The sequence below is a fragment of the Bacillus rossius genome, chromosome 2 (assembly GCF_032445375.1).
Source record: "Bacillus rossius redtenbacheri isolate Brsri chromosome 2, Brsri_v3, whole genome shotgun sequence".
Classification (NCBI taxonomy): domain Eukaryota; kingdom Metazoa; phylum Arthropoda; class Insecta; order Phasmatodea; family Bacillidae; genus Bacillus; species Bacillus rossius.
In genome coordinates this window covers 100946091-100966223 of record NC_086331.1, presented here as the reverse complement: position 1 = coordinate 100966223, position 20133 = coordinate 100946091, and the positions used below count along the sequence as shown (strand labels likewise).

The 20133-nt window shown below is 34.3% G+C and overlaps 1 protein-coding gene across 1 annotated transcript in view; it reads left to right on the top strand.

Moving 5' to 3' along the window:
• LOC134529520 (myotrophin) overlaps window positions 1-19853 on the top strand; it is a 30888-nt gene extending 11035 nt beyond the window's left edge. The window contains exons 2-4 of the mRNA XM_063363695.1: window positions 1014-1124; window positions 18437-18520; window positions 19087-19853. Of these exons, the coding sequence (XP_063219765.1) occupies window positions 1014-1124; window positions 18437-18520; window positions 19087-19173 (282 nt within the window). The 3' untranslated portion in view covers window positions 19174-19853. The remainder of the gene's footprint in view (window positions 1-1013; window positions 1125-18436; window positions 18521-19086) is intronic.
• The last annotated feature ends 280 nt before the right edge of the window (window positions 19854-20133 follow it).

Sequence of the window (20133 nt, the reverse complement as noted above, 5' to 3'; positions counted from 1 at the left end):
TTAGATGTGTTCCAGAAATGATTCTGAACAATAGGGGTGTATCAATAAGAATCAAACCAACCAACTTAATTATTTTTTGTGCATTAACTATTTAACATTGTTATTTTCTTAAGGTACTTTTGTGATATTACAAATGGTTTTCTACCTCTTGATAGTGATGAAGGCAATGAAGTAAAGGGGTCCTTAAAAACTTAAATTTTTGATTGCTCAAGAGGGTACAAAGCATGTATCTTGTCAACAGCAAGGTAATATTGGACTCTTACATACAATGAATTATACAGAACAGGAACGTTGGGAAGGAATTGGCTTGACCTATTATGAAGAATTATCCTAGCATTTGCCTGGAGAGGGAAATTTTCATCAGGATGGCTGGACCCAGATTGAAACCTGGGTTCTTTGGAATGCCATCTCGCTCCATGCAGAATTCCTTCTTCAACAGACAAGAGCAGTGCAACTTTTATGAAATTGCAACAGAGTGAGGTGTTCCAAAAGGTTTAGCATTGGACTTAACATTCCTGGGGATCTATTGAGTCCTTCTAGCCGTGTTTATGTTATATTTCCATAGTCCGTAGAAATTACCCCAAAAACAAATTAAGGGATGGTTCCTTACTATAAGCCATGCCCGATTACTTCCCCAATATCACTGACTTGAGTTGTGTGTTTCTAATGACCTCGTCAAATCAGCTAAATGTATATTTTTTAATAAAATATTTTTAAAATTGTGATTCATATAATTTTTTTATAATTTCTTAATTGTGTTTCACAATCAGCTTCTGTAGACATAGAGCAAAACATTTCTCAAGTGTTGGTTTGCTATTTATTTTGTTTGCTTTCAATAACAGCTACTTTTTGTGACACACTTTTAATCTTACTTACAGTACAGTTTTACAAAATTATTAATTTTTTTTTTACAGTTATATGTTTAGTTATGAGCAGTGCTTCCAAAGGAGAAGCATTAGTAATTTTGGTTTTCAGCAGGTTCATCATTTTTATTTGAAATATTTTATTTCCAGGAAGTGGATGTTAACAAGGAAATAGATGGGCGCCCGCCCATTCATTATGCCGCAGACTATGGCCAGAAGGATGTGATAAAATACCTGATATCCAGAGGTGCTGATGTAAATGTAAGTGTTGTACTTACGTAGGCAAAATTATTTTTAAGTACATTACAACCTGTCACGTCCGAACCTGTGATATCCGGACCCTCCCATATCCAGACATATCTCCAAACTAATTTTTCAATTTTAGTTAGTGAAATTTGTGTGTGAATCCAAAATCCAGTAAAACATTACGTGAAGATATTGCACTGGTTGTTAAATATTTTTATAAAGAGATTGACATAAGTAGAATTATGCCTGGTAAAAAAGATTGTGTTAGAATCAGGAATAAGGGATTGAAAATTCAAGTGCAGAAGCATTTAGTTTTAGCTAACCTAAATGAAATTTATGAAGCTTTTAAAGAAAAACATCAAATGAAATGTGTAGTACTCTGTTCAATGCACCCCACAGTCTGGACCCACTGGAGTTAAATACTCGAGCACAGTTGTGAGGTTACAAAACTCTGTAAGAAACACCTGCAAGTTTATATGTAACACCAATTGCAAATTTGTAATGCTTGTGTGAAATTTATACCCAGTGCTGCTCAAGTTGTGAATCATTTGTAATGCCCCTGACACAACTGATATTTATTTGTTTGTCACACAATGTTTTGCTTGCATGCATGCAAACTCCACCTCCTGAGCATTTTCTTTGCTTGTTACTTCTGATTATCTCATAACCTGGTATATTAATGAGTGTAAAATATGATTCTTATAATGGGAAATATTGAATTAAGACTTTTTTGGACATACGCCATTAGCACGTGTCCAAACTTCTTAAATAAAGAAGGGCGTAAGTAAGTTTCTGAAATGGCAAGTATTTATCATTTTTAGTAATAATGTCATGAACCTCATCCATATATGAGTGAGCGAACATTTAGTTGACTAATATTAATATCGTTAGAGCCTAAGCATGACTTCCTGAAAGTTGCCTGACTGACTCACCTTTGTGCTCGACCTTGGGCAGCAGAGGGTGCACGTGTGGGAGTGCTCATTGTATAATGGGAGGAATGACCAGGGAGGGTCTGCAAACCACTATCCAGTCACAACGCACATGCAGGGATGTCCAATAGAAGTCTCCTTACTACTGTTTACTGCTGCTTCAATGTACTGGCACATTGCAAAAATTTTGTTGTAAAAAATAATCAGGGCAATGCATGAAATAATCAACAAAATGACTGAAAAGACAATAAATAAAAAAACAGTAAATTATTATAACTTTGATGGTGTTTAAAAATATAGCCAAGGAAAGTTTGTTAAAGGACAGTAGACAATTAATTATTATATTATACTGAAAATATTATATTATAACTGAAATTTTGTTAAAATGGTAATATACAAAAAGGTAGTAATTTAATTATTATATTGATGTAGCTTAAACTTATGAAAGGTAAGATTGTTATTAAAACAAAACCACAAGTTTAAGATTTTAATTACATGTATATATATCAGTTAAATTTTATATTTATATCATAGTACAAAATAAGGATGTATCTACAAAAATAATATTTAACTAGACACAATTGTTAGCTCTAGAAACAAATTTAGGTGTATGTTTTACCATACACAGTCGAACCTGAGTGAGTTAAATGTATATTCCAGGTAAAAGTAATTATCCATTTGTAATCTATACATTTTAACCCCCCCCCCCTCCATTAATTCTTATCAATGTAATTTTGTAATTTCTGAGATTATCAAAAGAAAATAATGAAAATCATAATTAACAATAGGGGAAGGCGCGCACTTAACGCACGCACTTAACTTTGACACATTATATTTCTGTTAATAAAGTTTAAAAAGCAATGTAATTAATTTTTAGCAAAGCGACATTAAGTCAGTTTAAATATAGCCGAGTATTAGTACGTTGTTTAAAAGGGAAGTGTGGTTTTTTACTTAAACTTTTAAAATATGTATTGCGTACGATTACCCGACTTGAGTGGGTAATCGTACGCACTAAATTTATGTTGCGTACTATTACCCTCTATGCCAATTCTGGTGCATAAATATTTTCCCGAATATTCCCTGAATGGAAATTTTTTTTTAAATATGACAATGTACCTAAATACAATAATACACTTTTTGTACTATACTGGGGACATAAAAATTTATTTTCTTTTCAAAATAAATACATACATGATTTGATATTTATCTAAAGTTTTTTTTTTTTAAATTTTTCATAGCCTCTTATTCAAGCTTGCACTTAAGTATTTTTAAAATATTTTTGTAGGTACTTGAGTGAAATTATATATAGTTTATAACGTAGCTTACTCATTATTTTCATTGTAATGAACAAATAGGGAGAGCTAACACAAAACAACACACTTACACACTGACAAACCATAGTTGCAAATATATGGAAAAATTAAATTTTCATCAAAATAACTAATCACAGTTTTTTATTTGACAAAGAAGTAAACTATTTCAGCATTAAAGTTATTGAAATAATTATACTTTCACTTGACGAAAATCGCATACAAAATTTGAATGATTTTCTGCAGCACTACACAGTCTGAATGGACCCAGCCCGAACACCTGCCACAGCGGTACCACAGTTCTCTGTCCTTAACAAACACTCCACAAAACATACAGATCTCATTAGTACTAGTTTTGTTGGAAATATGAAGCCACAATATCCAAATCTTCAATGTCATTATCTTGACAAAGATCTTTTGTATTTCCTTTGTTTTTGCTAGAAGAAACGGACGAATCGCTGAAAATATTTTTCTTTGTTTTCTTCTTTTTAATTTTTTTTGCCAACCTGTATCATGTTCAGCTTGTGTTTCCTTTTATTTTTCCTCTTTGTTTCCACTTCTTCCAGCACTATTTTTTCTTGGAGTGGCTAATAGAATTTCTGAACGCTGTTTTCGTGTCGGCGCCTTCCTGGTCCCTGCAGTCCTTGATGTCGATGGTTTTGTAACTGTGGAAATTAGTATACATATTTGTTTGTTATTTTCATAATGTACAAAACCATTGATATGATCCATTTAAACATAACAGTTATCAAATTTCGCACGGGTGAATGAAACGCAGATGGGGAACTGGTACGCATCCCTGCGTACGAATATCCCATACGACTCCATGTCAGTTTACTGACAGTCACAGTTGAAACGATCACAAAGTACAAGCCCTTACCGCGTTAAATTATAGCAAAAACATCACTAATTATTTATAAAAATCTAAAATTCTACAAAAGTACACAGTTTTTCCCTTACCTCGAATGCAATGAATGCAGGAATTTATTGAAAAAATCTCAGATTAAAAAAAACACGTATATCCGACACAACTCCAGCTGCACGCCATTGCAACTCGACTAGAACGAAGTTACTCCTTTCGCAGCATGGTAGCACCGGCGCTCCTGCGCGCGTCTCCTCTTCTTTAGCCAGATACTGACGTGCGTACCATTATCCACTGCGTCCAGTTACCCCACCTTCCCCTAAAAAGGGTAAGGTTTAAGCAAACGCCTTCTTTTTTTATTTATTACTTCAAAAACGATCCATTTTCTACTTCCTATTGTGAGAAGTCCTTTTTTTTTATGTTTCTCCCTTATGTACCTCTGAGTATACTGTTGTGTCTTTCGCCCACTTAAAAAGCAGCTTCCATGGCTTTTATAACAAAATTAATATAAAGCTTTCTTTAGCTACACAAGGGAAGTAACACTACTGATACTTTTTTTTGTTATTTAAAAAACCCTGATGATAAAATAAAACTATGTTTTATAACGGTTCGTTATATACAAAAATAAACAGATGTTCAACGCCGATTTTAAGTTTGTTGTTTTTATTTTTTCAAATAGAATGCACAGACAAATCCAAACCCTTTTCAATTCTTTCTCACTCGTTCCAATTGTACATCCGCCTGTCGAAAAACGCATGCAGCTTGCGCGATGAGAATTAGAGAAAACTAACGTTCTTCAGTAACATTTTACTGCAAGTACACTAAATTAGTGCGGCCTTAAACATGACCGCACCCAGCGAAAACGAATTTCGCCACGAGCCAAAACGCCGACGTTGGTGATCACAATTTCTAATTTGGTACTGTCCGAATGAAAATAAAAAAATTAGGTTAACTTAATACTCTGCATGGCTCTGACCACCAACGTTAAATTTTCTCTTCACAAATTCTACATAATTTGGCGAGAAGCCACCGAACGCGACCTACTGGTGCAGCAATCGGCAGACGACTGGTAAACTCTTGCCACTGTCTCCTCCACGCAGGGAGCAGAAGTCACATGACCTCACCGACCAATCACACGCACGCTTCATTCACACTTACAGATACAAGATAATAGGAACACAGAACACATATTGAAAACAGTTTTCTCTCCATAGAGCTAGGGACTTTACATTCTCCTTCTCTCTCCCACACCGTGAGACAGCAGTTATCACACATTTCACACGACCAGTGGGGAATCCCATCTTTTATCTCTGTTGGCGGGGAAGCACTGTTTCTTTCTCACTCATACTTACAGGCCTCTCATGCCTCTCTTTCTAACCATCACACCAGACACAGTCCCGTGATCTATAATTATATTGCAACAGGTTAATGAAAATTAAGAACAGCAATCTTAATACAAATTACTTTACACAATTAAACTTATTTAGAAAAAACTTGAAAAAGTAGGCCAAAACAAGCAAAAAACCAGTACAACGACTTATTTGTGAATAATTACATAAAAAATATTAATGATTGAAAATGTCTCTTAAAATCCAAAGTACATTCTTAAAACCCTCAGCAAGTGAAAATAACATATATTAATATCCCTAACATCTGATTATACTGTTTCACAACATATACATCACTCAAAAAACATTGACTTATTAATACTTACATATACTAAAAAGAAGTTTAAAAGAAAAATATTTAGCTAGGAGGGCAGGGATCTTGCAACGTTACATTTTATAAGTCTTATTAGTTTTCATACTAGTTTAAAACTAATGAAACAACTAATTTCAAGTATTAATGAAATGTGCTTATGGTGGATTGTGGTTAGGTTCTTTCTACGTCATCTTCGGGCATTTTGAATATCATTAATGCAAGTGATGCGCCTTTTGCAGTTACCGTGTTTAATTATGATGGTGCCATCTGCCATCCACACATTCTTCTCCTCAAACTAGGTTTAAAAGCACACTGCAGTGAGGTCATTACAAATTGTAATGCCGGTGCCTTTAAATATTTTCATTTGAAATAGAATAGTTCACTTCTCTGATGTTAGTTAACAAATTTGATGATAATAGGTCTCAGGCATTTGTTTTGATTTGGTCCCACCCTGTGGGTCCTATCAAAATCTTTCATTTCTAGAGGTATACAGATTTGTATTGATATTTGCAAAATTATTTAATCCATGTTTTATGTGAACTTTTCCTCCACACCAAATACACAAATTTGCTCTTTGATATTTTTCCGGTTCATCTTGCTGTTGTTTTAAGTTTGATTCTAAGCATTAAATTTCATCTCGCATACTTGTTACTAGTTGTTGAGCTGCATCCTTGTGTGCCTCTGCATTAGGTAAACTGAATTGATTTTTCTAGAGTGTCCACAACTTTCCAAGAGAGACAATTTCAGTGACAGACTGTGTAATCATCTTGATTGACGACATTGCACAGCAAAACTTCAGAGATGATTTTCTTAACAGCTGCAGTCACATGGTTGTTTTGGTCACCCCTGGACAGTTCTTCAAGCGCTTGAGACATCGCATTGAAGGCTTGTTCGGCTATATTGCTGGCTGTCATTTCGCACAATGATGATTTCAAACCAAAAGCAATATAAAAAACTAAAGAGAAACCAAAGTGTTGTGGTCTTTAACACAAACTTTGTCTTTCCCGATAAAACACATACGTTTAAAAAAAAAATTCTTATAATGTTTTACCTTTTAGAATGATTTTCACCAGGAGCAGACCTAAACATGTCTTACTTCACACGTGCCATATTTCTTCTTATTTTATATACCATAGATACAACAGAAGTTAACAGAAATAAGTCATAGTGTAGGATGGGCTTAAGGGGCAGACATTTGTTACATTTGCCTTGGTTGTTAGTCAGGTATTTGTTAATTTAGGCAATAGCAGTAATTACGTTAGTATGAGCACCATCGCATGAAGGGGCATGCGAACCTGTCTTGTCACTCTCAGAGCCGGTGACACCTGTGTGCAGCGAGACTCGCTCCCTCAAGCTTGACTAATCAAAGGGATCTGTAACTAACCCTGAGCTCTCGAGGCGTCCCACACGCCTCAGTCCCTATGTAAGCGCACATGTGGCCAAGCGGAGGAGGGCACAGAAAGTTCTGGTATAAACAGTTTCATTAGCATAATCACTACAAGTTACATTAATTGAAGCCTCAATTTAAAGATAAATGGTTGAAATTGCCAACGGCACGGAATCTGTTTATGAGCTGACCATAACACTGCGTGACCTGGCCTTGAAAAGTAGTTTGCGTTAAAAATGTTAAATATCCAGTTAGGAATTAAAACAATAATTGTTAATTATTAAGATAAATGTTTCACCACATAGGGTAGGCCTAGAAGATACAAGTAAAGAGTTTAGATTGATTAAATATACGGCGGATGCTAACAGATCAGTTTCTCACGAGGTGTGATAGCTGCTTTCTTCTCTGGGTGGGGGTGATGTTGAACTGACTAAGATTCATGGTTGGCATGGGGAAGCAATTTCGTTCCCTTTCATATTCAAATTTGTGCCGTTGGGAATACACAATTAACTCTTAAAAATAATATAGATATAGTTGCACATCTGCTGAAGTAATTTTATTAACTACATATTTACTTGTCTCATTGTAAGGTTCAAAACAAAACCTCTCAAGCAGGGTGCATTCATTAATGGTTGTACATAGCACAGCTTCGTCCCTATTATTATCAACCTTAAAAGTAAATATAACTTTTGAGTTGTGAATAAAAAGTAAAGACATTAATTATTCTTAGTACACAGGCGTTACACTTACCTCTTGAGTGGTGGGGTTGTAACGATACACACACACACATGCAAGTTGCTGGCAGGAAGTGCAAAAACCGGCATAAAGATAGAGGTTTATGATAGGAGGGAGGTAACGGGACGAAAAGGGGCGAGGTGCATTGGGCTCAGCTTACCTGCCATAAAATCCATAAATCTACAGATTTTTCTCTGGTTTACATGCGTGCAATACCGTCAGGGCCGGAACTAGGAGATTCGTTAGGGGGGGCAAAGATTAATTTGCCGCCCCCTCCTTACCAACATTATAAAATACCCTTTTTCGTTAGAAGCGGTGGTTGAAATGATACCATTCACTTATACATAATTGAGAACTTTTATTTATCAAGTACACTAATTGGAAAACTAATACAATTACATTTTTATTATAATGAAATAGACTGTTATCAAACTATTGTTTATTGTTTGCACAACAGTGAAAATTAATTTCTTACCAATAAGTTTATTAAGTACTAAAATTACATAAGGTACATGTTATTCTGAATTAAGTATAATATTGTATTGATAACCATACAAAGAAATTCAATTCAAAATTTAATTTTTCGAGCATGATTAGCTGCAAAAGTGTTAATAATATCATCGAAATTTATCAAAGCAGCTCGTTTGTGTTCAATAGATATAATACTTAGATTTGTTATTCTCTGCTGGCCCATCGTGCTTCTCAAATAGCTTTTAATAAGTTTAAGTTTACTAAAACTTCTTTCACCTGACGCAATTGTAACTGGAAGGGTGAGAAACATTTTCAGAGCAGTACTAATGTTAGAATGTGCCTCTTCCAGTTTATTTTTGTAGATAAGGCTCAACATTGTTGATGCTGTAGCATATTTTAATTCATAGTCTACTGTTAATGCATGGTGCTTAAAACTTTCAATTTCAAATACGAATTTTTCTTTGTTAAGATCGGCACTGTGTTTCCTAATTCTGCTGCTTTGACTTTTAAATCTTCTACTTCCATTTTATGAATTTGAACACCACTTGCCAAAGCCTTAAACCAGTTACTCAGTTTCATAATTAATCTGTCAATGACTTCCAATATTACTTGATGTCAGTTTTTTGGACATACGCCATTTCTAAGCACTTTTTCTGTAGAAGAAAACTAAAAAAATAAAATAAATAAATAAGTAAAAATAACCAAAAGACAAAAAGCAAAAATTAAGCAAAAAATTGCTGTTGTCAACAGGATATAAGGTAAGTGCCCCGGTACTCGTCACTGCTCCAATGGTCGTCACTAGCAACTTCAAATGTAAATAATAGTGAAGTAGCTCAATATATCGCCAACTTAAATATTGACAAAAATTTGGTCGACGTTCTAGCTGAAATTACCGCAATAGTTTTCGGAACAAACACTATTTTCAATCAAAAAAAGTCCGTGCATCAAAAGTTCGTAGAGCAGTGAAGATAAATAGGGGAATTCCTATACTAAAACACTAAGGACGTTAGTGCACATTTTTACTTCTAATTATGTAATTTTTCATGTTTATTCGTGATGTTTTGTGCTGAATGTGTTAGTTAAATGTTCTTGAAGAGGTGAAAGTGTTTATTTAAAAAAATTCGTTTTCTTTGTATGATTTAGTTAGGGTGACGAAAACTGGATCAATAAAAACCTTGTATTGCTAGTGTTCGTCATACCTGACGAGCACTGGTACATTTAATATTTTATTTAAAGTTGTGCTAAGTTACACCCTAAAGTTCTTAAATAATATTGGTTCTTTGTTGTTAATAGACAAAGTACGTTATTACGATCAGATCCAGTAGTCGTCACCTATGACGACTTCCGATGCATGTGTATGACGACTTCTGGGTCTGAAATTACTTTACTTTATTGATTGCAAAAATTGTGTAGGCATTGTTGTTTACATTAATTTAGGGGTCATTCAATATATATTTTGACATTAATAAGTAAACTAAACATTGTAATGTGTCTCGTTCTTTAATTACAGGGCAAAATGCCAAAACGGAAAATACTGTTGTATGAAGAGTCAGCCATGGAAGCTGCTCTTAAAGATGTAGCGAATGGTATGAGTATAAAATGAGCAGCGGAAAAAAATAGTGTGCCAAGGAACACATTGTCCGATAAACACAAAGGCAAATCGCCCTTGGGTAGGAAGATGGGCGGGCCCTGATTCATTTTTATATTTTACTTGTGATACCGCATAACATGCTATGTTATGTTGCAGCAACGAATTGAGTCGTATTGCGTACGTGTACATTATGACGTCGCGTAAATAATAATAAATAGAATATAAACAATTAACAATATTTGATAATTAAACAGTTTTTGTTAACCAAGAAACAATTAAATCTCATTAGAGCGGCTTTATTATATCTCTTTTAAGATAAGAACAAAAAAAAACGTGAAAATACGCGATAGTGAAAAACAAAAACATACATATTTCTAATTTGTAAAAAAATACTTTGTTATGTTGTTTCTGTTCCAATCTCAAACTTTGTCTACACACATAATACCTTTAATAAACAGTAAAAAAACTTAGACGAGGAATTTCCAAATTATACTTTATTAATAAACAAACATTGTTCTTTGTATCGTAAATTCATTGAATATGCGCGCGCATGCGTAAAATATACGAGAAATGCGAGTAACAAAATGCAGCCGTGTGTAACGTTTCGTTACTCGTTACTAGACGGCACACCCGTTACTCAGTAACGAATACATTCGGTTTGCTACAGCTCTATGTGCTGTCCCTCTTTGTTCCGTGAGTGCTGTAAGTAAATTCAAAATTTAATGAGGATTATTCATTATATTACTGAACGATCTTTATGAAATGCCATTTTGATGTTTAAAATATAGTACCAAATAAAATTTGAAGCCCAAATAGTACAATACTATCATTCTGGATCCATGAATTAAAACTAATGCAGCCGAAATCGCACATGACGACTACTGGCACAAACATGTGACGAACACTGGCAAACACGAAAATTTGCATGACGACTACTGGCTCGAAATCACACTTTTTTCAAAATAATAAATCTACAAAAATAATTTGTGTTTATCGAAGAGTGTTGGATAGCATTGTAGAGTAAAGTTTGAGGTTAAAAACAAACATGTAGGGGCAGTAATACACCTACAAGGTTATGTACACAATTTTTTTTTTATAAAAAACTTCTTAGCATGACGACTACTGGTACATCTACCTTAAACACCACAAAATATTCCGTAACAGGAATATGGTCAACAAACAAAGAAAAACAAAGAAAAATGTACTAAGAGAACGAAAAAACCCCACAAATGATGACGACACAAAAATATTGAACCCAAAAAAATTCAGCACAATGGTTGAAACGAGACAAAAACACGACAAAACGAAAAGACGAAACAAACACAATAGTTTTCCAAAACAGAATAGAACGATAAAAACCCCACAAATGATGACAGCACAAAAATATTGAACCCAAAAAAATTCAGCACAACAGTTGAAATGAGACAATAACACGACAAAACGAAAAGACGAAACAAACACAATAGTTTTCCTAAAACAGAAACAAGCGACGTTTCGGAAACTGCTATCTGCTCCCGTCCTCAAGCAGAGACGCACATGGTACGAAAACACAGGAGCGACTGAGTAGAAGCTGGAAAAATGAGGGTATTTATCAGAGAAAGGGCTACATCTTGCTCAGCCAAGTGATCACTCGCGCAACGGGTCCTTGAGATGCCAGCTCTCATCGCAGTGGTTTTACTCACTCCAGACCACGAATTATGGTAAAGGCCCTGTCATACTGTCAAATTTTAGCTTCCAACACCTTCCAATATGTTGGATCCAATATCTTTGAGGGTTGTGACGTCACGTTAAACGTCACTATCGCAGCTATGTTTATTTGAGAGATTGAATGTCTAGAGTTTCCTTCAAATATTTTATGTATAGGACTGGTTCTAAAATATGTTGGATGTTGGATGGGATCAGCCAATCAGAGTTATCTAAAATAAAGCGGCCGCTTTTGTTTCCGTTTCCGAAGTGTAATAATTTAAATATCAGCAATGGCGAATGGGAAATAAATGCAGTAATTGAATTAATACTATTTTATTTCCTGCTGGAATAATTGTTATTGTATATTTTCCTCCAATTGAATCTGTATGTACGGAAGTGCAGATTAATATATTTGACTAAAAGAAGTTACTGTTGTTTTGGAATATTATGGTCCTTAAACCAGAAAACATCGTCTATTCAACTTACGATCATTATTTGATTGCTATACCAGTTTTGCTTATGTTCAGGTATTGTTGATACACTAAATTAAAACAGCAAGCATTGCGTACAAAATGTGCCATCAAGAATGAGATATCAAAACTAGGATATGCATTTCGGAACTTTTACCTACAAATCCAAATTAATAACACCTAAAATAAATTTTAAAATATTTCAATTCAGAGACTTAATGTAACTAAAATTATTTTGGCTTACCCAATCAATCTTTCTTACAAGTCATTGTTCTCCTTATTTCACAATAGCTGCTACTCTGTAAGTATTGTCTGGAATTTTCTGGAATATAGACTCATAATTTCCTGACAATAGATGGTACTGACTTATGTTAAAGCAGCATCTCTGAGTAAGCAAGTAGCTCTGGTGATTTGCAAGAAAGGCCTAGAAATATTAAAATTCTGCCTACGTGTTCAATTATTATTATTTAAGTTTTGAAAGTAATACCATTTTTCGTGAATGTAAATATTTGTGTAGCAGATCCTTGTCAGTAAGCCTATACTTCCCAGGCTGTACGAAACAAGCATACCTGGTCTAATATCTCGTTAAAAAATTATTTTAAAGAGATAATGTGACTGAGGTGAAGTTAGCTTAAAGGCTCAGGTTGAGGTTTGTAACAGTAAATACACTTAATTCAAAATAAAACAAAATTGCCAATTTCTAAACACAGCAAAAATTAACACATTCACTTTAAAGTATAGGAACAATTTTGATGAAATACAAGTGAAAGTGTCCATACAACAGCAGCTAGTTGGGTGAGAAAATAAGCGGGAATGAGAAGGGATATGCCTACTTGCAGATTTACATTTAATTATATGTTTTATTCTTACTAAACATACCTTTAAATATTGTTTTTGAAGAGCACTATAAATTGCACTACAAATTTCAGGTAAAAATTTTGAGATGGTGTTGTGTGGAATACTTGTAGAGAACATAAGGGACTTAAATGATTCCCCTGTCGCCAAAAATCTTAATGTAACTGCCAGCCTCTGCTTTGCTGGTATAGACTGGCACAAATGAGTATCCTTCTTTGCAATGCGAGACTCCACAATTGAAAGAAGAAGATCAAAACTTTCAGAATCCATTATTACATAGTTCGGAAATGAATCGGCATCTTCTTATCGAAGTTCATGACAAAAAGGGGTAAAACACAATTTGTTTGCCGGGAAAGTATCCACTGTCTCATCCACCATCTGCGTTTCCTTTTCTTAGATTTCTCTTCTAGTTTACTGAGACTTGCTACAATTGCAATTACAGCTACAGCTTTTGAAACACTTTGATGCTCTTAATGCAGGCATTGCAAACACCTGGAAAACGTAAATTTTAAACTGTGTATGATCACAATATACCTAAATTGGAATATAACCTACTTAAAAAAGCCCGCGTTCCTTGACCCAAAATTTGTTTTTGATTCTAAATAGTACTGTCATTTACAGTTCTCTACAGAATGTTTGGTAAAACGAGCTCACTCAAAGAAAATTGATAGTGTGAAATGACTTCAAATATATTTTACATTGCTCGTCAAATAATATTGAATACAATATATTTGAAGACGTATTTCATCCAAAATCACCCTTCAAATTTTGTTGTCCAATTTATTGGATACAATATATTTGACAGTGTGACAGGGCCTTAATACTTGTTTCTTAGAGTGAAGTAACGCATTTGAAGTACGAATATATTTACAAATTATGCATAGTCAAGTTAAATAGAATTTCTTAATTTCTTGGCTAACTTATTGGTTGCGATATGTACACTTTCAAAACTTTTTTTAATGACTAGTTTCATTTTGTTTTAGTGAACCACTTTTCATATTTTGCCACCCCCTAATATTTGTCGCCCGGGGCACATGCCCCCCCTTAGTTCCGGCCCTGAATACCGTGCAAATGTTATTTAGTCATTTAGGATGTGATGATGTAACTGTTGGTGCATTGTTATAACACCTCTGTGCTCAGCAGACAGTGAATTAATTACAACTTTGCAAACACTAATGCTTATGTTAGTTATATAGTTTGACCGGACTTCAGTTAATACACCAGTAATTTATTACAATCTACGTTCAACTTATAGCAAAATCTTTTATGGAATATGTTTGTTATAGTAGCAACACGGATGTGTTTTTATTGTTGAAGGTAACAGATCTCCATATTCTGATAAAAGAAAATTATTTTTTATATCCAAAGGTGCCTAAGTACATAGCTTTGTCAATGGCACCATGCTAACTGAAATAAAGGATACCACATCAATTGAAGTATAGTTATTATATATATATATATTATATATATGGTGGAATTGCAACCAATGGAACAGTAATATACTATCTCTGAAATTATATATGTAATCGTACTTGAATAATTTGGTCAATCTTATCTTAACACTAATAAACTCTAGTGAACTGAGGAATAGTATGTTATTGTTTACAACAACTTAAAAATAAAGATTACAGTGACCCAAACATTAAAGGAATAGAAAAAAATTGCCAACATTTCGTAGCACTTGTCGCAGTTCATATACATACATGTTGTTTATGATTCATAACTAAGGCATGCAAAGCAATGGAAAAATAAAGACAAAACTGTACGGGATTCAAGGAAGGAATTGTAGCATTTACAGTTAATGACAGATTTATGATTGGCTTATTGTATAGCCCTTTTTCCTTTATTTTTTGACATTGGAGACATTTTGACAGTTTAAAATTAATTCCTACCTGTTTGCAAGTCAACTTGCAGTTCTATAAAGTCCTTTGACAATTGATTGTCATTGTTCTTGTGATAGTCCTGTTTAAGTACTGATGTGTTAATTATCTGCATCCATACTAGCATGGCTCAGGTATGTACAATCACTGCTTGTGTTTCAAACCCTTATTTGTTGCTACTATTCTTTTATGCACGAACCCAGTCTCGAAAAAATTGGTTTGGTGAGATTGTATGTTTTAAAGTTCATTAAGTCAACTAATAATTAGTTTAAATACCTCTCCATTCTCCATATTATGTGTAAATGTGATAAAATATTTCATGGAATATGATCGCACCACACTATGTAAATCTTCAGCACATTCTGCTTATCACTAACTGCTAGCTTAGACTGTAGTGTCCAACCATATCTTGCAAATAGTGAAGTACCACAAACTGATTCTGAAAATGGTGAAATCGATAGGGAAGCTATGTGTGTATACTAAACAAAATCTTTAGTACAAGTAGCTCTAAATGAGTGCAGTAGTGACTAGTCACTATATTTCTGAATAGTTTTGCATTATTTAAAGTTTTTCTTTTAGCTATCACTTTGTCTTAAGTATAGTTGACAATTTACATAGCTATATTCTAGCAAAGGGCATATTATTACAATTTACTTGAAGCACTTCTATATGTGTGCACATTGTAATTATTCATTGGCGAGAGATTACTTTTTGTGTACTTATGTAAAACAGGTTGTGGGAAGTACTACATCATAAAGATGGATTTCATGTCATGTTGTAATGCCTATAGCATGTTTGCTGAACAAATCTCATATTGTAAGCTGTTGCAAACATGCTAAATTTTTTTGATTCATTAAACTCTCACAATTATTGTCAGAAACCCAGAAGAAGAAAAAACTGGTACGCAACTCACACTTCAAAATTGTAATTAGAAAACAGTGGAAATATTATTTTTGGGTGTATTTTGGTTAAAAAGAAATAAAATTAGAAGACAGCATAAGTCAAAGCTATCATATGCATGCAACAAATTACATATTCAAATGAATGCAAGAACAAGTTTCAGACAAAATTTTAAAAATTAGTTTTTGGTTATAAATATGACAAACATAATATAAATACATTATTTATAGGTATAAACTTGGGAGGAAAGTACCAAAGAATGGATTTGAAGCAGGAACTGATTTGACTGGGTTCATCCATGCCTGAGCTGCTCCTTAAGAAGAGGTTTCAAGACAAGAAAGAGAAGGTGATATGATTATAAGGCCTTTCAGGAAGACCCAAAAAAATAAGAATAAATTCTAACATTTATAGGTGCTTTAAAAAGTGAGTCTCTCTGAATAGTCAAACTAATCTTCATCATTAAAGAACTGAAGAGTAGAGGGTACATACATAAGCTGACTAGGAAACTTCCATGAACATGTATAGTCACACCACTTGGTAAGTGCCACAAAGGCTTCTTTGATCTCCCTCAATTCTCATATAACTTTTTTTAATTGCAGTGTGTACACAAATCACTGACTGAAACTACGTGTACATAACTATGCTGTTGTAGGTGTGAGAAAAGTTGGCAATTTTTTTCTGGTCATGCATTCTTGGGTTACTGTAATCTTGATTTTGAGGTCATAAGCTCTAACATATATAACAATTTCACAGTTCACTAGTAACTGTATTGGTGTTTTAAATTAATTGACTAGATTGTTAAAGTGTGACCATATAAGGTTTTAGAGTTAAAGAGAACATATGGTGGTGTTCAATTGGTTGCAGCCCGACCATCACCGATAAAAGCCAGTGCCATAACTTCAATTGATTTGGTACCTTTGACTTCACTTTGTATGGTGCCTTAGACTATCTACAGGATATCTGGTGAGTCACTCCCTATTTTTAAATGGTTATAATTTCTTTAGTTGTGAACTGAGTCTGTTAAAATTAGTGCTATTTACACCTAATTTTTTTAATGTTTCAGTTTATTTTTTTTAATCTCCATCTTAGCCACAGTATAAACCTTGCAAAGTCATGTAAAAATTTTTAGAGCAGATGAAAAGTTGTAGCTTTTAAATTGTCCTAGTGTTCTTTGTTAACACTTCATTCTTGGCCTGCTTCTAGATTAAAAAAATCTGCACATGTGGCAGGCTGTATTTATTGTTTATTTTTATTATTGTTGTTAATTTACATTCCTTTGATCCCACACGAGTCAGGCTGTGGGGTACAAAAAAAGTCAGTTACATGTGTGCTGATCCATGGACCAGGAAACATTAATGAAACCAGTCTGATAATATATTCCAAAATGTAGGCTTGAAACTTTCTTCATAACTGATGTGGTTTCTGCTCAGGTTTAATTCATTCATCATATACTGAGCATCAAAATGTAATATGCCCTCAGGCTACATAATTTTCTTTTGAATGATTACCTTTACATCTGGCAGGTATTACTCTCGCTGTATATAATGGATAATCTTCATTGTTGTCGTGGGTCCTGACCATTTAAAGTGTCTGTAACAATAGGGATTATGTGTTTATTTCTGAGATTAATGAAGCACAAGTTGGTGTTCCACCTGGCATTGTCAATGTCTCCTGTGTCAACAGTGTGAATACTACATGAACTTCAATGATTGTGCCTACATTAGTGGTTGTTAAAAATTGCCTTTTATTTGCTCAGAAATTATGTTGTGCATGTATGAAAACTTACCCTATTTACTCACACATTCATTGCCATTGTTTTTTGAGATGAATAATTTTCTTCTCAAATTTCTTCTTCTAAGAAATACAACCTGCCTTTGTATAATGCTCAGTGAGTAGAAAGGGTTTTGGACCACCTTGGTGGGAACAAACATGTGGTAGTTGTTAATGACTGTTTGGAATTCCTTTGGCTTTGAGTGATATGTTTTTGGCTGCTAGGTAGGGTAACATGTGAAATTGTATTGGCCCTCAAACAAAAAAAAATGCTTAACCCTTCTACAAGACCCATTTCCTCCTCTGCCTCTGATCTTCATGCTGTATGCTGATTTATACTCTCTCATGCCCCTTCCCCCCTCCTTTTGCCACTGGTTTGTTTCCCTGGATACACGTGCCGTATGAGGAGAAACTAGCATACCATTTGCTGCTGAGAGACCGGTAGGCATCAAGTTCCAGATGGTGGAGGGAAAGTGGCACATGCCTCGCCCCCTATGTAGGGGAAGGAGAAGCACTTCTGCTATCCCAGTACTTTCATAGCCATAGTGTACTATGTAGTGGGCTTCAATTTGTTCCAAATAGTACATCAAATATGATTTTTTAGTGGTACCCATGTTTTTTAAAATAACCTGTATATTATGCACAGCTTCACAAATGTGATTTTATTTAATAACCTTGTTTAAACTGTAATGTGCAAATATTCATTCCTGCATATTAACATTTCTTTAGTGCAAAACCTGGAAAAAATGTTTGACTCGCTATGATTTTATTATTTTTCAGCTCAAAGACAAGCATGGAATCAGTGCTTTACTAGCTGCAGTTTGGGAGGGACATACAGATTGTGTGAAGATTCTTATAGAAAATGTAAGTGTAAGCTGAATATAAACTTAAAAAATACATTTTGAGTTCTTTGGCACTGCTTACATCATATTTTAAGCCTGTTGCTAGGCAGACTTTCTAGAAATACTGGTTAGATTTTACATATAAGCTGGGGGGGGGGGGGGGGGGGGGTTTTGTATAAAATAAATTGATAAAATAAGAGTAATAGGCTTAGTGTGTATGTTAATGCCAAATCGCAGGCTTTGCCTTCAAAAAATTATCCAAAGTTAAATATTGTGTCCTTACCAAACATTTAACATTATATAACACCTGTACTGCAAGTTGCTGCCTCTAAATATAGTATGAAGAATAAGATGGCTAGTCCCCCACACTGTGATCTACTTGGTGGACAGTAGAAGCTAAAGAAGCTTATTGAGGATGCCCTTGGGAACACAGTTGTAGACAAAGAACCAGTACCTTCTAATTTGTGTTGGGTTCACTCCCAAACAGGTTATTGGTAGAGAATGTTGTAAGTATTGCATGTTACCATCTTCTGAGGCAATATTCAACTTTTCCAATCACTTTCATATAAATGTCTTTGTGAATTGCAGGGGGCATCAAAAACTGGATCTACTCCTGATGGTTTGAGCTATGTTGAAGCAGCCGACAAGGAAGAAATCAAAGAACTTCTGAAATAAAAAAGGGAGAATTTTTGAAGATGGGAATTTTCAATTTAACATGTTATTGAGAAGACTGGCATTGTTTTGGTGTGTAGGCTGTGTTTGCAGTGTGGCATGGGGCCAGACTGTGGGGTGCATTAAACAGAGTACTATACATTTAATTTATAATTAGCTTTTAAATCATAACTGCATTGATTGCAGCTATTCAACATCAATACAGATGTTGTTCATTTGTTAGTTAATTCAGATTTTATGATAACTAAGTCTCTTTTGCATTTCTACGCTTGTACAGCATGTGAGATTATTTTTGCAAAGTTAGTTCTGTTATGTATTTAGATAAAATGTAGAGCAAATTGTTATATTGTTGTTCCTGAGCTTGATTTTGGCTTCGACTGTAGATTATTGTTAGTTTGTATTATGCATATAAATATTGATTAAATATGTCAAATAATATATTTGTAAGTTGAAATCTTAGCATAAACAATGTGACAGTATGAATGACAATATACTACGTTTAATGTGAAGACATAGCTGTTTGAATTATAAAAATTATGACAGTAATGACCTGAATTGAATTTATCCAACACCTTTTTTTGTAAATTTATTAAAACTTTTATTTTATAATGTAAGACTGTTTTCATCCTGTCTAATAAAGAGAAAATGGTTGTGACTGCAAAGAATGTTTATAGCTAAGACAAGATTGATCTGTACTTTCAGCAAGTATTTTAAAATATTTTTTTTAATGTTATCAATTTATTGTGTTGATTTGTACCAGGGAATGGTAATAGAAACAGAAGAGCTTTGAGTGTATAGGGTATGGTGAACTGGGTGCCATCCGTGGAGTGTGTTATGGAGCACGACAACTTGGCGAGCCTCCGGTGCATGCAGCAGGGGCTGTGGTGTGATTGCAGACAACAGTCTTGTGTCCACGGAAGTACAGAGGTTTTTGTGGATGGGAGTCCCCTCCTATAGTGAATA